Genomic DNA, 20,215 nt, shown 5'->3' with positions numbered 1-20,215 from the left:
AGGAATCCTTCATACCCTGTGAGTGGTTAATAAAGTGCAGGAGGGAAAGGGAGGAAGAGAAAATGGGAAGAGGAGAGTGCTGACCGCAGCGTCAGGACTGCGGAGGGGAGGTGTGAACACAGAGCGAGTGCTGCTGGTGGGAGAAACTCATCCCCCAGCGTCTGGCAGGGATTTTAACACATGTAAGGTCACCAGCAGCATCCCTATTATCAACCAAGCGGTGCCTTTTTTGACAAAATACTTCCCCTGAATGACCCTTTCCCAGGAATTTTTGTTCTTTAAGGTTCAAAGGGGAAGACTGTCACGTGGAGAAGCAAACTTGTCACCTCTCACAGGCTACAAGCACAGACTTCTGAGGGGTTGCACTGTAACGATAACCTGTGCAGCAACGTCTCACTTGCTGTGGAGGAATCACCTCCTCCTGGGTGGACGGTCTCTCTCAGGCATCTCTTTTTGCAGATTCAAGCCCAAAATTTATGTATTTCATCGCTGGTTTAGACATCCACTGTTCCCCAACTGCCACTTTTTATGCTTCAGAAACCTAGTCAAGCCCTCATAATTTCTCAGCTAATTATGCGTTCCACAGCACTGTAAGCTTGCGAAACCAAATCACTGATTTGGTTTGGTTCATTTTGGTGGGAAAGAGGGAAAGAATCGAGTGAATGAAATCTGTTCGTATCAATACGAAACCTTCCACAACCATCACTGAGACCCTTGTGAGAGCCCCGGAGAGATTTCCTGTTGCCATAGCTCTAATAACAAAACCTGATGCAGCTAAATATACCCTGGAAAGAAAAACGTAAAGAAATTGGCTCCTGAGCAGAAAAGTCCCCGAGCGTTGGGAATTCTGCAGGTAAGATACAGGAGGTTTTTTGACCCTTGCAATCAAGGATTTCTGATACCAGTAGACACCTCAACATGAGGCAATTTGAGTGACACCTGCCTGATGACTGCGATATCAGAGAAGTGAACGCGAAGTCAAGGTGACTCTGAACAATCCAGGCAGGCAGGCATCCCCAGCTGATCAGCCCCGTGACCGCGCGGTGCCGGAGGAGGCAACGTCTCCCTCAGCATCACACCATGGTCCGTTTGCAAGGGAAGGAACGTGAGGGTAGGTAATTTGTGTTTATTTATAACCAAAAAAAAAATAAATAAAATAAATAAAGTAATGGCAGGTGCCTGGTTATTTTAGATTTCCAGGGAGGAAACAAGACCCACTTTGCAGGGCTCCTAGATCTACCCATTCTGGAGTGAAACAAGAGCTGTGGTACTGGGTCAGAAGAAGCGTTACTTTAGCCTCTCCTTCTTTACGTGGGCTTGCCCAGTTGCAGGCCCATGGCATACCTGCCAATAAATTCGTCATATCCCCGGAGCTGCGGCGCAGTCCTGCACCAGCAGAGCACAGAGGATGCACAGGGCACATCTCGTCCCTCACAACCTGATCTAGTTGAAGATGTCCCTGCTCACTGCAGGGGGGTTGGCCTAGATGGACTTTAAAGGTCCCTTCCAACCCAACACAGTCTATGGTTCTGTGATAACCGAGTGCTAAAAGGCCGTGTCCCTCATGATGGCAAGGGAAGGTCTTGGCTGCAGCAAATATTAGCAACTCTACCAAAGATGTAGGATTTTGTATTAAGGCCATCAGGCTTAAACCAGCGCTGCAATTCTCCTCGACTCTCTTGTGTTCAGGCTGACTAACATAACCTGGGCTGCCTAATTTCATCACGCAGGTCCTCCCTAAGCCTTCCTCTGGAGATCACGTAAGGAGCTGCTGACCGCACTGCGGAGGGATACTGTGCAGAGAGATACAGAGAGGGGAATCTCTGCCCCGTCCCCAGCAGGCACGGTCACGGCCGAGGTTCCCTCTCTGGCAGCTCAGCCTGGGTGGAGCAGCCAGCCTGTATCCTCTGAGCAATTTGGCAAAAGGGACACGGAGATTTAGCGGGGGAGAACTTCGGTTTGGAAACGATCAGGGGAGGAAAGACCTTTTGCCCTTGGAGGCTTGCTTTCTGCTAAATGTCATGGCACAGGGCAGAGAGACCCCATGTTCTGACAGCTGGGGCTTCTTTAAAGACAAACAGCCTCCCCCCTCGGTGTCATATTTGGGGAGTTGTCACAGGTAATTGTAAGTATTAGACGGAGTCGCCCAGATGAGGAATGTCTGGGATGCAGTGATCTGTACTTAAGCACACGGGCAGCAGTCAGCTAATTGAGGCTGTGCAGCCCTGGGATGCAAAATCAGCCGGCTAAGCACGGTGTGCTTCCAGCTCACCGAGCAGAAAGAGGTCCCTGAGCTGTGTCAAAAGTTCACACATCCACAAAACCCCCCTCCCGCAGCAGCACACACAAGTGTGCAGGCCACCGTCGCCGCACCAGCTAAGGGGATGCCGAGGCTGCTCTGTTAGTGGCAAAATGTCCTCCACAATGTACAAGATGCCCCAAAAACAGGGCTCTCGGGGGCAAAAACGTGAAGTCTGGTAATAGCAGATGTTCCCAGTGTCACGCTGAGGAAACTGTCGCCTCCCAGGCGCTGGCAGGAGCGGGGAGGAGGAGGAGGAGGGTTTCTCAGCGTGTCTGCTGGGCTGCGGCAGGACCGGTGGGTGCATCACGCGCCGGCACGTCCCACGCCACCGCGCGCCTTGACGTTGTTACCGGACTGACTCCTGGCAGGCATTCCGGAGAAAAAAAAACCTCCGTCAGGTGCACCAGGCCACCGCTTTCCCGTTGTTCGGGGCTTTGCCTGACAAATATTTGCAAAAGAGCGAGCGAACGGCTGCTCCGAGCGTGACCCCTGGGGGCAGAGCTTTATTCAGCTGTATTTACCATGGCAGGCGAGCATGGGAGATCCGCCTGGCAGGCGGTCACCCCACACCGTCCCTTCGCCGGCCACCTGCCAGATCGATCATTTCTACAACACACCCCCTCCCTCCACTCTTTTTTTACCTCTCATTGCACGTTTTCTTGGCTCAAGGCCACACGGAAAGTATTTGTAACCATCCTCAATTAGCTATTTGTTTTTAAATTGTCCATTTGTATCCCTTTTTATGTCCTAGCTGCTCTGGTGACATTAGTGAGCGATGGCAGTGTCTCTGTTTTATGCTGTTTTATGTCTAGGCGCTGACATAAGTTATGCTGCGTGATCGGTTAATGTGCTGGAACCGCATGACAATCCCTGCCTTCCTGCCTGCCTCCGATTGGGAGCAATGCAAATCCTAATAGCAGCTCTCGGAGTTAAATACAGTTTGATAAATAATAATAGAAAAGTAATATTAGATTATTACTCCGCATTACTTGAAGGCAATTGCATCTGCCAGCTCACAACGTATTTTTTCCTCCTCAACGCCAGAGAAAGATTTGACATGATGAACTACCATTTCATTTCCAACTAGGAAAACATTGACAAGCTTTAAAGGATGGTTTTGAAGAGAAACCGTAAACATCTAAAGATGTAAATTACAGCTGGGTGGAGAAACCTCAAGGGGTCCTAGGTATGGGAGACTATCGACTGCTGTACCATTGAAAAAAATTTTTGCGATAAAACCCCACACCACATGTGCTTTTCCTGGCTATGGCTCACCATCTACATACGAATTCAATTCCAGTTTCGGGGAGTTTATGACTGAACCTATTTTCTTGTTTCTACTGTGTTTATGTATGATTTTACAGCTGTCTTAACCCTATTTCTTTGTGCCTCTTGGTGAATGTAAGTTATATGGTTGGTCTGACACACAGTGCTTTTTTCCTCAAGGTTGGGTGAAACTTGGTGGTTTCAGCTTAAATGAGGTTTGCTAGAGCCCAAAGTGACGATGATGTTGCTCACCTGCCATTTTGCAGACAGTAGAAGAGGAACTTCTTCCACGTGTGCTCCTATGTCCATGTTATGGTGGTGCCAGGGCTCAGAGGCGTGCGGTTCACATGCTTCGGGTGCCGCCTGGATGAGTCAAAAGAACCGTAACAGAAAACACAGGAGATTTTGACCAGCCTCAGGTCTGTAAGTACATTTTAAACCCACAAAGTTTGAGTGTGTTTGAAATGTACTCAAATATTTCCTTCTTCACCGTTGTGTCCTCGTGACCCGTTGAATCATCAAAGGCTTGGAGATGAAAGAAGGATTTATGGTTAGAAAATGCAAAGGACTCTCTGCTGAGGGGGAATGGTTTGTTGTTTCTTTTTTTTTTTTAATCCCAGAACAAATAGCTTTGGTGGATAATTTTCCGTGAGGGTTTTCACTGTAATGAGTAACTGGGCTTCCAGAAAGCTATTTTATAAAAAAACTAAATAAGTTCCCAATCAAAAAACCCACGGAAATCAATTGCAAAATCCTCATATTGTTTCACGAGCTTAGAGTCACACTCAGGGCGGAAAATTACCCAAGCCACTAGCCTGTAGGGAATCAAAAAAGAACGTGGTCCTTTCAGATAATTTTAGTGATGACTTTCTTCAGGCTATTTTCTACATAAGGTAACATAAGACCTGTTACCATATTCGACTGAAGAAAAGACACGTCATATACCTGAACATCTTCTAGTGGCCTAAGTTGGCATTGACAGGTCAAATCCAGCTCTGGTATAATTCGACTGAGCCAGTGGAGCTGTACCAAAGAAGGATTTACTGAGCTGGCACAAGGATCTAATCTTTGTATTTGCTCTAAGAAGTTTTTACCTTTTCAGAAATGGCTATAATTTATTTTGGAGATGCATAATTTTCCACCAGGTCAGAGTGAATCCGATGCAAAAGGACACCTGAGGACCCTTAAGCCTTTCTCTCTCACAAGATAGGTATGGAGGTGGAACTGCCCACCCTGTAGAGGGTTCATTGCTTAACTATGAACTTCACATAAGAATGTATTATTTTCAACCTCAGAAATATTTACCAAAAAATCAGGGATCACGACCTCCTGGACAAAAGGAAAACAGTCACAGCCCTAAAAGCTGGAGAAGACCGGGCCATACTCCTCGGGCTGGCCATGATGGTGTGCTCTATCATGATGTACTTCCTCCTGGGAATCACCCTGCTGCGGTCTTACATGCAAAGGTAATTTCGGGATGGTTACCCTCATCTCACACTCTCTGCTCCACCTGACTCCTCGTGGCTTATTCTTTTGACCCCTTTTATTAAAGTTTTAGAATTTTTCCTTTTTTCAACACCGATTCTCCACTTCCGTACCCCAGGATGAATTAGGCATAACTACAGTGAAATCCAGTTGAGTGATACCGGCATAAGCGAGGGAAGAATTAGATCAAGATTAGGAAAATCTTGACCCATAGGCTCTCGACTTGCCACAGTTACATCCAGCTCCGCTGGCCGCAGCCTGCTGAACCCTCTCAGGGGCCGTTGCTGCAAAGCCCAAACTCGGGAGAAAACAGCAAAAATATTTAGCGGCCTTGAGAAACAACGCGCTTTCAAATGAAGAATGGGGAATTAATTTGGGAAAGAAATCAAGCTGCTTTGTGGCATGTAGTTTTCCATGTAGGTTATTACTTTCATTTTAACAAGTGAAATCCTCCTGAAATACAGTAATTTGCTGAAAGTGAAAGATCATCTTTCATCATTACTGCACTGCACTTAATTCTTTCTGAGGCCTTCTCTGGCTTCCTTCTCCGTCACGGAGCAGAAAGTTTGGCCTGTGATTCATTAGCAGCGTTTGAAATCGGTTCTCAAGCACCGGCCCTATTTAAAATCCAGCCCAGACTGTAATAAGACTGTCAACATTGTTTTCTCTGCCCCCATCAGTGGAGTTAGGAGAATGAAAAACGTGTAATTGGGGATGGAAACATTAGTCTGTCATGTCCAAAACCACCCGGCGGCAGCGGCCAATACTTGGCATGTTTTGGTTTATCCACCTTTAGGCACGTACAATAAGTGCCGACGGTTAACTGGTGCGAACATCCTCAATTATACTGGTGCACCTGCAGGAAAATATTCCTTCTTGACCTTGCAACAATAAGGAAAAAGTGGCGATGCCTGAGGATAAGCTGTACTGATTTGCGGCATCTTATTTGTGCAATAAAAGTATTTGTCCCCTTTTTAAATCCAGGCGAAGTTTAGATTTTGAGAACAGAGATCGAGACCTGTTAAGTATCCAAGAAAGAGCATTTGCTTTTCCAAACTGCTCTCCCAGACCTTTGAGCAATATCAGGGTCAGTTGCGGAGGCTGCTAAGGTCAAAATTGCTCATGTAGAAAGAGAGGATTTCTATTACAAACTATGTGGAAAAATTGCCAGAAGATATCAAAGCACCTACCAAGTATTAAATATTCCATCTTCACAAGTCTTGTAGGTAGGTGTTACTTTATTGCCCCCGTGCATGAATAAAACAGTAGTCAGAAAGGTGGAAGTGAGGAAAAGAAGACAACCCAGGAGCCTTTGTGCCACTTCTCTTCGCGCAGCCAGATCTCCTTAGGGGTTTTTCTCCTTTACAGACAGCCATAACCCTCCAAAAAACACTGCCTGGGACGGGGGCGGTGGGGGGGGAATAAAAAATCCTTTCTCTTGATTTTCCCCCAGAAATCACAGCATAATTTTTAATATAAATGTAAAACGGAATATAGAAGCAGAATTACTGCCGAAGTAGAATACCAAGAGAATTAGTGAGAAATCTTTGATATCGCTTACTTAAAGCCTTCGGTAGGTTTGGCGAGGGGCGAGCAGAGCCTCGGCCTGCTGGTGGCGAGGGGCAGGAGAGCCGTGAGCGGGGCTAAAGGGGGTTTCCCCAGGGGGGAAAAAACACCCCCGAGTTTTCCCCAGGGGGGAAAAACGCCACTCTGCCTTTCCCACTGCCTTCATCCCCTAGGAAAATACAGCCGTAGATTTTTAAATACATGCAAGAAGCCCAAGTGAGCGTTGCCAGTGCACAGCCAGGCTCCATCATTCCAGTTGTAGCCGCTGGTGACCTGGCGATGAGCTGAAATCCTCCAGAACGATTACAACCGCTGACTTTCAACTTACGAAAAATGGAGCAAACGGCCACTAGGCAAAGCCTGTCCACGGGCAGAGCTGCGTGTGGTACCACTGCCGCGGCGCCGTGTCTTCGTGCGTATGCATATACGTACCCTGGGAATTCAAAGTCGCCCTCCCAGCCTTCACTTCAAATTGAACTGCACGTTGTGGTTCACCATCGAGTCTTGGCCCAGGGCGTCCCGTCAGGCAGCACCGCGCGCGTTGTGCTCTCCCCGGGGCAGGCTGCTCAGCTTTCTCCTCTGACACCTCTGCTGAGTCCCTTCGGTTTCAAATACCCCTTCTCCAGACTAAAAGGCCCAGTTCCCTTTTCATTTATACACAGACACAAGTAAATTGGGTATTTTTGTGCCCAAAGCGCAAACTTTGGGTGCAACAGAATAACACACCCTCTGCGATGCGTGACGTGGGAAAGTCCAGCCTTTGCTCAAAGCCCTGCAAAAGTACCGTCTCCTGCAAGATGCCCCCTGATATATCCCTGATGCAAAGCCCGAGCTGTGTTTAGCGCTTATTGCCCATTCTCCCCGTGCTCTAATGTCTCTTTTTTTTCCTCCTTAGTGTCTGGACGGAAGAGGCTCAGTGCTCGCTCCTCAATGCATCCATCACAGAAACCTTCAACTGCTCATTTAGCTGCGGTCCAGACTGCTGGAAAATCTCTCAGTACCCCTGCCTCCAGGTGTACGTTAATCTCACCTCTTCTGGCCAGAAGCTTCTCCTCTACCACACCGAGGAAACAATGAAAATTAATTCTGAGGTAGGAGCGCTGAATAATATTTCTTCCTAAATGGGTTTCTGGAGGGCTGCTCACCTCGTTATACCCATTCCTCACTTTAAAGCGATATGAGGCTTCCAGCTCCTGCTTCCCTGGTAAATACAGGGCAGAGAAAGCAGAAATCAGGGCACAAACTGAGCTCACATCTCTGGAGGGGCCAGTTTTCCGCCTCCATCCCGTTCAGGGAGCACATCTCATCCCGCGCGGGGTGATGGAGGGGCTGGAGCCTCCCTCATCCCTCGGCAGTGACAGGGGATAGCGCTGCACCCTTGTCACACTGGTACTCTCGTGGAGCTGTGGACAAGTCACTTCCCACCCGGGTACGGCTCTGCGTGACAGCGAACACCCCCAGCCACGCGCACGGGGCATCCGCGGCAGGGAGAATAGAAATGACCACTGCGGGGCCCGGCAAGGCGGTGGGGGGAGACGAGAGCCCCACGTCTAACCGCAGACATTTCTCCATCTCTGGTGACAAACTCCGCGCCCCGAGCATCTCCGCCGAGGTCAGATGTGCCTCTGGGGTCAAGGCACAGCACTTAGCCCCTGCGGATGCTGCAAAGATGCTGAAAGCGTGCGGAGCAGGGGTTGGGGAGATAAAAGCAGCACCATAAAAATTAAAGGCCTGGCTTTGGGGCACGTACAAGCTATGGAGTCAGCCTGCCTTTTCCGCACAGCTTCCCTGATTCCAGGCACTCAACCAAAAAAAAAAAAAAGATTTTTAAGAAATCTGCAGAAGAATTCCTCCCTCTGCTTCAGCAAAGTGCAAAATCCAGCGCGAGTCCGTCCAGGTGGGAAGGAGCCGGCCCCTGCCTGGATGCTCTAACGAAGGCGGCGGATGCGCAGACGGCACCTCCTGGCCATCCCGCAGCCCCAGCTGTGCGGCCGGCGCGGCGCTGTGCATCACGAGGGGCACGGCACCGCCTCTTCGCAGCTGGCTGGCCGCTCCCTGCGCTCAGCCGGGCAGGATCGGGCCCAGAAATGTCCCTCGTCCCACCTTCCCTTCTCCGTATCTACCTCCGACCGCAAGCCGCAGCCTGCCGGGATGCAGCTGTCATTAGACCTGCAAGTGCCGGATCTGCATTAACTACTTAGTTACCCAAGGTCACCCAACCCCAAACTATGGGTGCTCGGCACAGCGCAGCCCGTGACAGCAGAGCCCGGTTCAGGCTGCTGACAACGTAACCTATCGCGTTTCTATTTATGGCAGCAGCTCACTAGACCAAATTACTTCTGCATATTAAGATGAAGCGATATTAAAATTAGTCAAAGCACAGAGTGGTTGCACCGGGCCGGTTGTTCTGCGGGATAATTAGCTCCTGTGTCAGAGAGACCGAGTCCTCTGGATCTGAAGTGTGAAACGGAGAGAAGTGCCCCATCATCCCCCCCAGTTTAGCATCCCTGCAGAAAAGAGACACTCGCCGTTCGGGAAGCCTGCGGCAGGACAGACCCCACTTTCTGCTGGGGCAGAAGCAAAATCCAGTGACGCTCATGCCACAGTTTGATTAAAACAGATCAGATCGGTCTCCGTGCTCGGCTGGATTCAAATAAATCAAGAGATTCAGCCTAAGTCTCCACATTCTGTTATTGATGATTTTTGCTTGCTGAAACGGACTTTGAAATTCTCCCAGATGCCTCCTCCTCTTAATTTAACATGGGCACAGTTAATACTTCTCCAGCCCAAGGTTGTTTTACAGGTTAAGCTCCGCTCTCGGGAGGATCCCTAGGTTTTCCTGACATGCTGCCGGCTACGTGACCTGAATCCAAACGCGGTTTGGAATGGAAGTTTGCAATGTCTGTAAAATGCCTGGCTTCTTGTGCCTGGCCGGGATTGGCAGAGACTCCAAGCTCCGACCAGCAGAGCCCGTCTCCCCGGATGGGTGCTCCTTCTCCCCCGGCCGGAGGCGAGCGGCCTTCCGCAGGGTGATGCTCCAGTGGGTGCTGCCTGGCTGTCTCCATCCACCTCTTCAGGTCTGCGTTTCCTATCTTTCTCCTTGCCAAACAAGCACCAAAAAAAAGCCGTCCCTGGCTGACTGAGCCCTGGCTCAGTTGGGGACGTCGCTTGCTCTCCGAGGCCGACACCAGTGACCTTCAAACGGTCCCGCAGCCCCCCGCCAGCCTCGCTGAGCCCCACGCGGAGGGAGCAAAACACGCTTCGTTTTTAAATAATGGTTCGTCGGGGAGACGTGCCGCCTAACCTAGCCGTCGGCCCACGAGGCGCGGTGAGGAGTCGGTGCAATTTATCTTGAGCTCCGCAGCACGCTGCTGCCAGTCTCCGGTGGGAATCAGCGGGAAGTAAATGGATACCAGCCCAGCTGCTCCAGGCCTTCCCAGAACGGCGCACAACATTTTTCGTGGCTTTTCCTTGCTCTCACTGCGCATACTTTACCTCCAGCCTTTAAGACAAGCCCAGCCCCTTGTCGATACTACAACCAAAGTGGCTTCAGTGCTTTCCCCGCTGCACTTCCCTCTCCGAGCTGTCAGAGGCTGTCGCAGCCCCTGGGAGAGGTAAATCGGCCGGTGTCCCCTCGCACCCGCGCCACCGAGCTGGGCTGTCACCCTGAGGGAGGGCTGCGGTAGTTAAAGCGGTTCTAGAGGCCCCGTTTCGATACCATACTATATCATTTTGATTCTTTTCCTGTCATCGGAGCTACGGCTGATTTATACCCATGCGCCATAAGTGAGATAACAAGCAAGCTTTAATCACCGGCATCGCCGTTGTGCCGGGTATAACTGCCTGAGACTCAGAAGTCACGGGGGATCTCATGGTTTCCCGCTGAAGGTTGGGGTATTTACAACCCGGAGAGGCGTGTGCGTGGCGCGGGGGGAGCAGCGATGCCGGGCTGCGGCTCCCAGCAGGCTCGTTTCTGGGGTGAGGCTGCAGAATTCCATCTGCAGGAATCAATATCAGGCCAGCGCAGACACAAAGCTCCTCCTTCAGCTCTTGGTTCAAACCCGTTGCACTCTCCAAGAGGTGCACGTTGACATCCTGACCATTTTCTGACAACGGTCGCCACAGCACATCTTATCGGAGTTTCCCGTCCCAGCTTCCTGGCTCAGCGTGACAGGGACATACCCCCCAACCGCAGACGTGTGACGAGAGCCAGGTATTTCTCTGCCCAGCCTGAACTGGGGGCCTCCCCAGCAATAGGGTTGTTGATGTGACTTCGTTGTCTTAAATGAGATTGCCCCCAGCTTTCCTGGAAGTGTTGTGTGATCTCCACCACGGAGAGATTCATAACTTGAGTGGAGAAGTCCCTGAGCATCTCTGCACCGAGCAGGGCGCTGGAGCAGGTACGTCCAGAGGTGGGTCATACGGGCTGCCTATCCCGTCCTTCAAATTAGAAAAGCTGAGCTGGAAATGTAATAACAAGTTCTGTCTGTAACTGTCTGCTACGTCCTTCTTGTGATCAGATTGCAAGAAAGAAGCATTTTTCTCATGTTGTACCACAAAATCCTCACTTGAGGTAGGGAGCGTGCCATTGTTTACTTGCAGATTTGCAAGTGTTTGACAATGCAGAGGTGTAACAGAATAGCGTGGATTTAGTAGTCTACGTTCACACGTACAGCGTGACAATTGTGGCTATAAAAATCCCCGCCGGGCATTGGGGAAAACTAGATGAAGATCAAACCAAAGAAAACCCTCAAAACATCCCACTATCCATGTCTACTTCCTTGCCCGTGAACTACGCAGCATGGCTCAGCCAGCCTTGTGCTGTCCCGGGGGTCTCGCTGGGGAAACTGAGGCGTGGATGGAGGCCAGGAGCACCCCACCACCACACATCAATGCACACAGAGAGTCCTTGTGCTGAGGACCTCCTCAAAGCTGAGGCCAAATGCCTCCAGGAGCTCAGGAGAACCGGGACGGGGCAGACAGCACAAGAGGTAAAGGGCACCCACGTCTTGGGGAGCGCGTGGGAGACCACAGCCTGGAGAGAGAGATGGTTCCAGCACAAGGAGCCTGGCCGAGAGGCAAAGTAGATCAACCTGCCTTGCACAACTGCATTTCACAGCTTCACGCTACCAACCAGCCCGACGCGGCTGGTGGCTCCATGCCATCGGGTCCGGGAGGCAACAGCTCAAGTTCTGCATCAGCATCTGGTCTCCTTTGAAAATGCTTGGAGGCTCACCTCCCCCCGCTGCGCTCCTGGGACCTTTCCATGGACTTTGGGTGTGGGAACCTGTCATCATTTGGGCTTTTATGTGCCCGCTGGTTTCTGCCAAGGGCGGGGGGATGGACTTTGGCAAGAGCGGCCAAGCCCCCGTTTAATCTCCCCACTCAGGATACTAACAGCTGGGACTTCAAGAAACAAAAACGTATAGCGCCAAAATTGCAAGGAAAAAAAAAGAAAAAGAAACCACCAACAAAAAAAGCATCTGAGCTGGAAATACTGCTGTTGCGACAGCGATAGCACATAATTTAGTAAAAGAAAATGAGGTACGCTTCACTAAGAAATTCCCCTCCTTATTAGATTATGACCTATTAAAGAGTCATCGACACTGGAAGAGGGCTTGTGGCTTTGGACATTTAAGACAAAGCTGGGCAGAGTGCAAGAGAATATCCTGGAGGGAGAAGACCTGCACCAGCAGGAAGATGGATGAGATATTACTGCTCTGATATTTTCCATCTCTAATTTCTAGAGCTCTATGAAATATTCATAATGGGAGCGCTGCCGTGCTCTACCCTTAATGCTCCTGTCTGCTAAGGCCAGGCAATCTTTCTGCCGTGCTTCAAATCATATTCTGTGCTAATAAACTTGCCAATGAATCAATCAAGTCCCGTTACAAGGTTAATCCTTTGATCATTATTAAGAGTAGGGATTTTTCACTGTACCTTACAAAAAAGTCACAGCATGGTCATGAAAAAGAACTGAGGGAAATTTATAAAGTATATACATTAAAACAATAATAATCAAAAGCCACGGGTCACATTATTTCAATCAAAACGTTTTTTTTCTCCCTTGCAAAACTGGCTTTCGTTAAACTATCTGGAGCTACTTTAGGTGCTCACCTGGGACAAGCAGGTTCTGCAGCGCAGGCAGGAAGCGTGATGGGAGCACCATCACCGCGTGACTCGGGTTTTGGTGGGATCCACAATCACCCCATAACTGGGAGGGAGCAGTGACCTCCTGGGAGACCCCAGGCGCATTCAATGAGAAGTTAAACAGCAGATTTCCACCTTTCCTGAAGCAAGTCTTGCCTGGGGAGGGAATTTAATCAAAATCCTGGGCAGCTGAAGAAAACCTGCAGCTGTGGAGGGCTGTGAGTGTCTAGAAAAGAGGAGGGAGCGAGGTGCCCTGGGCTGCTCCCATCAATCCTCTTCCAGACCAACAGCAGCAACAACAAATTCATGTATTTCTGCTCCAGGTCAAAATCCAGATGTGGCCTCAGTCCTCCTGTGTCTGCTCACCACCTCACCGGCCCACACCAGCTCTTTGCAGAGAATGGTCAGCACAGCCCAGGGCCACCATCCTCCGTGTCCCAAGGAATATCTTCAATGCATTGACTCCATAAGCTAGTTTTTTAATTAACTTATTTTAAGTATTCTTTGGGAATTCTGGGTTGAAACTGCGTTAGAAAGAGCCACCCCCAAATCTTCTTTCCTTTGTGACTGAGACTGAAATTCAAGTAGCACCTTCAGAGAGAAGGAGCTGTTGGGCTTGCGCTGGGGTCAAGAGAAAAACAAGACTAAGAGCCATCCTGGTAGCCAGGCTGATCTTCAGCTAGAGGTTGAATGAAAGTCTTCTGGGTTGTCCAGCAGGAAAACTGAGTTTTGTCCCAGACTGTCTATTTGTCCCTAATCGAGGCATTACCCCCAAGGGAAACTTGCTGTAAAGGTCTCTCATCAGCCTTCTCCTCTGCGGGTGAACTCCTGTGCCCGCTATGATGGCTTTGATCCGATCCAAATGAGATCTGAACTACCAGATTTGTATTTACAGAGAGTCGATTTCCCATCTAACCGCGAGCATACGCATGCTGCTTAAGATGAAGAGGTACTTCATCAGTTCCGATTTTGCATGTGTAAATTAGCAATAATAATATATTCACCTATCTCACGAGGCCGCTGTGCAGATTAAAGCATTAATGTTTGTACAGCACTTGGAGGTTCTCCAATGGGAAATTCCGTCGATGTGCAAAATATTGAGCTTTGTCTGTGATAAATTTATTATTAGCTTAATAGTATTCCACTCGTATTATGAAAAGCATAATCATCTTGAGATTTTCCTGCTTGCCACCTGAAAACAGACATTGTATCTGGTTTGGAGATACATTTTTCTCCCTCTGATTTCTTCCCAGTGTTCATACATCCCCAAGTGCGGGAAGAATTACGAGGAATCCATGTCGCTGGTGAGCGTCGTGATGGAAAACTTCAGGAAGTACCAACGCTTCTCCTGCTTCTATGACCCCGAAGGTGTTCAGAAGAACGTGATATTAACCAAACTGTACAGCTCCAACGTGCTGTTCCACTCCCTCTTCTGGCCCACCTGCATGATGATCGGCGGGGTCGCCATCGTCGCGATGGTAAAGCTGACTCAGTACCTTTCCCTCCTCTGCGAGAGAATCCAAAGGATCAACAGATAAAAACGAAAACTTCTCTGAGCTCAAATTTCAGCTAAAATACTGTTTTCTCATTCTTCACCAAAGAACCTTAAGTTTGTAATGTGCGAGTCTGTTATAAGTTCCTTACTATATTCTTATAAGTAGAGCAATAATGCAAAAGCTGTTCTATATGCAAACATGATGTTATTATTATGCAGACAACTGAGAAGAATAACATTTTGTGTTGACCGTCTATATGATCTTGTTTTATGCTGAGACTAGTACTTCTTTCTTTTCTACAGCCAAAATAGGGCTCAGTGTGACCATTTGCCAAGCTTAATCAATCGACCTTTTCAATGTAAAGGATTCTGGGGAAAATTCACCCCCGGGCCAAGGGCAGCCAACCACTTGCGCATCACTGAGGTCTCGCGTCTGGCCTGGTCCATTCAAGGGATTTGTGGCTTTGCTTTTTTTACTATTGGCTGCACGGGGAAAAAAAGCATTGACAGAGGGTTGTTTGTGGTAAGGTGGCACAAAAGGGATGTATTTTGAGGCCAGGGTGGGCATACAGTATTCTCAGCCTAAGAAGGACTTGGTGATGCCTTGTGTTTGCTCCCCTGGTTCAGAAGTGAATTCTACCCTATGGTGTTTAAAGTCTTTTGAAAAACACTTTGGAGTTTTGTTTTATTTTGTGCTATAATTTCCTTCTGTCTTATCAACACCACCTTTGTCACTTGGGGAAGCTGTAGCCAAAAACCAAAAACCACCTTGTTCCATTTTCTATTCTAGTCTGAGCCCTGTTGGTGGAGATGGGACCAGAACACCTTATGTAAAGGTTTATTACTCATTTGTCTTGTATTTGCTACCATATCACTGTAAAGAAAAAAATAACACAATCAGCTATTTTTTCATTTTTTACTTCCAACTATTTTAGATTTTTTTACTTGATATATATACAGATATATATAAAAAGAAAAAGCTATATTATATCTAGTTGTGTATTGGAACTTGATTATGGGGGTTTTTTTTCTTTGTTTTTACCAACTGGAAAGTGAACAGTATAACTCATGTATTTATAACCTTCATCCTTGGATAATATCCTAACACGGAGGAGCAGCACTGCAGGATCTTATCCAATATTCATGATGTTGTTTCAGTCAAAAGGTCTCTGTTGCTGTGACATCGGAATTGACAAAAAGCTCATCTAATTCTACGGCTCTATTAACCGAATTGTTAGGTAATCATCATAATACGTCTGGAAATCTCTCCTGACCTTAACTCGCTATGCAGTGCTGGCTGACTTGAATTATGATTTAAAAGGCCCAGGTGCCATGATTTATTGGAAAAACTGAGCTTATGACTAAGATGTTGTCCTATCCGTCAAATATTTACCGCGGGGATCTCGCCAGTGTAATTCCATGCACATGACAGTCACGATTTCTGCATAATTTATCTTTATTCCCCCATAGAAAGCATCCCTTCTTCTGTCATGTTTTGAAGACACCTCTCGCAGTTTCTCCCTTAGCACTCAGCCTGAAGGACAAGCGCGAGGCAGCTCCTGTGGGCACCCTGTGAACTCACTATCCAACAGCTCAAAGAAACCATTTACAGGCCTCTTCAAGAAACTAACTTTTTCTCCCCTTAAAAAGACTGCAAAGCAAATATTCTGCCTAGTTCATCTATATATGAGTACCTTTCTGCAACGTAGCATTAAAGATTTCAGGATGTTACAAAACTTTACAAGTCATGCAAGTGTAACGTGAGCTGTTAAAAAAAAAAAAAAAAAGAGTTCTCAGCAGTGAAAATGAACCTGCAATCTTGTAATCAGTCGTATAATTTTCCTTCGGTAAATAAATTCCTGGAGGGCGGGGGTATAATCAGGGCTTCAATAATATGTAATAAAAATATTAAATTAAATCTTCCAGATTTCAATATCTTCTGCCTTCAGATCTGGCTTGATTCATCAAACTTTTCTTTGTAGCTTCTGTTACGAAGAAACGAGGATGCAAAGGGGAATTCATAAGGGTTTATTTGCAGACATGTCGTTCTGATCAATCCGTGGGGGGTCGCAGAAACCATCATCAGTGGATCCGGGCACCTTCGGCATCCGCGGGACTGGAGTCGGTGGGACTTCGGCATCAGTGGGACTGGTGGTGACAGCAACCTCTATTCGACCACCCGTCCGCCAGCAGAAAGCGTGACACCCAGGATGGTGCCAGCCTGGATGGGGGGACAGAGATGGGGGACGCCAGCCCCGCTGGACGGGTACCACCCTGCAGGGACACGGGGATTCCTCACCTGGTGCCCGTGAATCGAGGGGCTCCAGACACTCATCGTTGTCACGAAACCTTATTCTGCAGGTTTTGCCACGAAGGGAGGTATCTAGCTGAGGCCCCCAGAGCCGCACAGCCACAGAGGCATCTTCACCCATTTCCAGACAGCCCACGTGGCTCCCAGGGGCCATCTTCATCCTTACCAAAGTTGGTTTTCATTCCAGCAGAGAGCTTTGATCCATGGCCAGTGTTGCCGTCCTCATGGACGCCCTTCATCCACCTCCCCGCCATCAGCTTGGTCACTGATGCCAAAGGAAGGACCATGCTGCCAACAGCGATTCACAAATCAGAAATGGCGCACGGCATCACTAGCCAAGAGTCGCGGTGGCTTTTCCACACCGCTCCTGACACTGGGGTTGGCCATTTACACAGCAATTCACATGGCCTGCGATAAAGTCACTCTTTGGTTGTGCATGTGACATTTTCAGCGCCTGTATTTGCGCGTTTTTGTTCTGGTGACGGGAAAGCTGATTGTTCCTGACATTTACACATCAAACGCTGCTTTCAACATGTTGCGCCATAAACATTTCAGCGGCGCTCCGGTGGGTGAAACGTCTTGAGGCTGTTGCAGTCTATAATCATTTTGTTGACATTAACGGAAAGATCCGTGGGATAGCAAAACAACTTGAGCAATTGGATGGAGCAAGGTAAAACAATAATTTTAAAGGTAATTATCCATGTGATCACCGGCAGGGTTAACTCCCTACCGAAGTGTTAGCATTGCAAACACGATTTTGACAACTCCTGCTGCCCCGGGGAGAGGTTGTGTTTCAGAGGGGGATATTACCCAGTGCTGTTTCTTTCTCTGCTTCCATTTTAATAGCACGTTTATCCCCTGATGTTCCTATCGGCAGCTTAAATGAACGAGAAATACATGGTAGGGAAAATCCAGTGATCAGGCAAATCCATCATGTTTCTGAGAAGGATTTTCTCTTCCTACCACAACTATTTCACCTCTTGATGTCCCAGCTGGGCTCTCGGGACAGGGGCGAGCAACCAGTGCTCCGAACCCCCCTGAACGGAAAAGGGCAACATGAAAACGGCGGCACCGTGTTCGAAGGCATTATGAGGCTGTGAGAGGCATCCCCGTGGGATTTAAAGCATGCAGAGGTATTCCAGGTGCCAAATTCACACCGCCTTTAAACAGTCATTATTTTCTTAATTAGATTATTTATGTTAGGTCTTATTTCTATTCTGGCACATCTGAATCTGATGTGTGAACATCCCTGCTGTAATACTCTGAAACTTGGCACCTTGCAGCAGACTTACTAAATGTCACCAGCTAGGACAACAGAGAGCTTATTTTCGTTAGCTTTCCTAATTGAGGAGACGTCACTTTATCCCACAAGAGGTACCCAGCGTGGAAGCCTACCCAACTCCAGTGCGAGTTCGGGGTGAACAGAGAAAGGAGAGAGGGCTCGGGAACTACAAGAGCCTGCACATCTCGAGAAGATACAAGTGCAGTGATTTCAAACCTGAGGGACAAGAAGGGAACGGGGTCCCCAGGCAAGGCTGGGGGGTGCTGCTGGCTTCACATCATCTCCATCCTCCTCACCAGCCACAGAAGAGTTGAACGGATGAAGGTGCTGAGAAAGGACCTGCTGCTGCAAGCCTGGTCCAAGCGGACTTTCCTGTTTGACTATGAAAGCCGTGACCCCACAGCAACACAACTCTAGAGGGAACGGCAATTTCAGGGTAACAGCACCTTAAAAATTGCTCAGCAAATTTCCCTTCTCATGCAGTCGTGCCCTTATTACAATACCCACAGCCACTCAAGTGGATTGGGCCAGTATCTGCAGCACCACGACTTCCCGCGCAGACTCAGAGCCTGAGAAGGGTGGCATCAGCTCTCCAGCAGCCGCTGCGCTGCTCCTCGTCCATCAAAGATTTGGGAAAAAAACCTCACTTTTCTGCTCCACTGAACACTTGTCACTTCCCAGCCCTCCGTTTTTCAGAAGGCAGCCAGCACAGTCCGTGGCGTACCCAAACATCTCTCAACCGTTTATACAAACTTTGCCAAATTGTTTCTGTTGTGCGGGAAAAAGTGAAAAGCAGGGGCAAATCTAAATTACTTTGTTTCAGTGTTTTGAAAACAAGATGTTTCCATTCTTCAGTTTGAACTGATGTTGACTTTGAAAGGCTGGGGGAGGAGGGTGACCTTAGGGGTTTTTTTTTTAAATAAGAAAGGTTGAAAAATAAATATAATTGTTCCTCTGACATGAAACAAAACTCTCAGCAATTGCTTGGCTCACCAAACATTTTGAACATTTTCTTTTTTTTTTGGAGGCTGGTCCCACCACATTTCCTTCCTTCCATTTTTGTCACCCACCAGCAAAGGCTGGGATCAGTCACACAGCCGCGACCAACGTCATCGTCGTCTCAGAGAGCATCACTGATCCTTACTATGAGTAACGCAAAGCGCCTACCGCAAAGAGGATAAAAGCTATCAAATTAGGAGACACGGGGAAGGAGGAAAGGGGCATTTATCCGTTATCATTACCCATGCCGGGCAGCGGCACGTGAGTCCCCTCATCTGTTTTGAGAATCCAGGGTGAACCAAGAGGGGTGGATGCCTCACACGCCGCCCAGCAGAGGCGGGCAGCCTCCAGCTACGTGCTGGTCCCCCCAACAAGCCATTTTTCAGCCCAGACCCGCAGCTGGTGAGTGTAAAATAAGCCTTGTTTCACACAAAGGGCTTTTTTTGTCCTTCAGAAACGATCCGGGGAGAAAAAAATTAAAATAAAATAATGGAAATCCAGCTAGGTGAATTCACACCAGGCTTTAAGTGAATCAAATTTCTCCAAACACTGAAAAACGCGTTAACGTTATCAGAAACCTCCTTACAAGCCTGTCTACTTTTTATAGTTCTCCATTTTCATACAAGGAGGTAGTAGGTGAGTATATATTTTTAACTGAACTACTTTTATTCAGGTGAGAACTTAGCGTAGTTCATTGCCTAGTGATTTTATTGTAACGTAGAGGGTAAGAGATGCTCATTCTAAAAATGCTCTGCAAACTCCCTATGTCCAGCAATACTAAAGCACGGCCATTTCCAGGCAGAAGAGCAGCAAATGACTCATAAAAAGAGATGAGCAGAGATGGGGAATCGGCTTTCTCATCCAAAACACAGAAAAGGTGTGTTTACTTTGGAAGTTCAAGAAAAAGAGGTGAGAAGAGGGTCTCCAGGAGGAGTCAGAAAGGTCAGGATTAGGGGAGCAGATGTGTTCACCCCCTCTGGTACAGCACAGCAGGATCAGCCCCTCCTATAGGTTGCGAAAAAAAAAATAAATTATGGCTATTTTTTTTTAAAGTATCCTCCATTTCTAATACATTTCTGCCAAAAAAAATATTAGAAAACTGCTAAAACACTGGTTTTGCCATTCAGTTCACGCCAAACTGGCTTCATTTTTAAAGGCACCATTTCTAATACACCATTTTTTTTTTTTCTAATTTTCTTTTTCAAAAGTTAATTTGGTTTGGAAAAAATACACAAACAAAATTTGAACCTGAATGGAGTGGTTTGCCACCCTCTCAACTGAGCTCTTTATATTGACCCAATTTATTTTTTCCTGCCCCCAGGTTTTTCAGTTTGCAGAAAAATTTGAAGATTTTCATTT

General features: G+C 47.9%; 1 protein-coding gene across 7 annotated transcripts in view; it reads left to right on the top strand.

Annotated features, from left to right (window-relative positions):
- KCNMB2 (potassium calcium-activated channel subfamily M regulatory beta subunit 2) overlaps nucleotides 1–19,247 on the top strand; it is a 163,743-nt gene extending 144,496 nt beyond the window's left edge. For all 7 annotated transcript variants that reach the window (XM_074591433.1, XM_074591430.1, XM_074591431.1 and 4 more), the window contains 3 exons: nucleotides 4,864–5,034; nucleotides 7,515–7,710; nucleotides 14,023–19,247. In XM_074591433.1, the coding sequence (XP_074447534.1) occupies nucleotides 4,864–5,034; nucleotides 7,515–7,710; nucleotides 14,023–14,307 (652 nt within the window). In that variant the 3' untranslated portion in view covers nucleotides 14,308–19,247. The remainder of the gene's footprint in view (nucleotides 1–4,863; nucleotides 5,035–7,514; nucleotides 7,711–14,022) is intronic.
- Nucleotides 19,248–20,215: the final 968 nt, after the last annotated feature.

Source organism: Larus michahellis, chromosome 6, assembly GCF_964199755.1.
Source record: "Larus michahellis chromosome 6, bLarMic1.1, whole genome shotgun sequence".
NCBI classification, from domain to species: domain Eukaryota; kingdom Metazoa; phylum Chordata; class Aves; order Charadriiformes; family Laridae; genus Larus; species Larus michahellis.
This window is presented reverse-complemented; position numbering and strand designations above follow the sequence as displayed.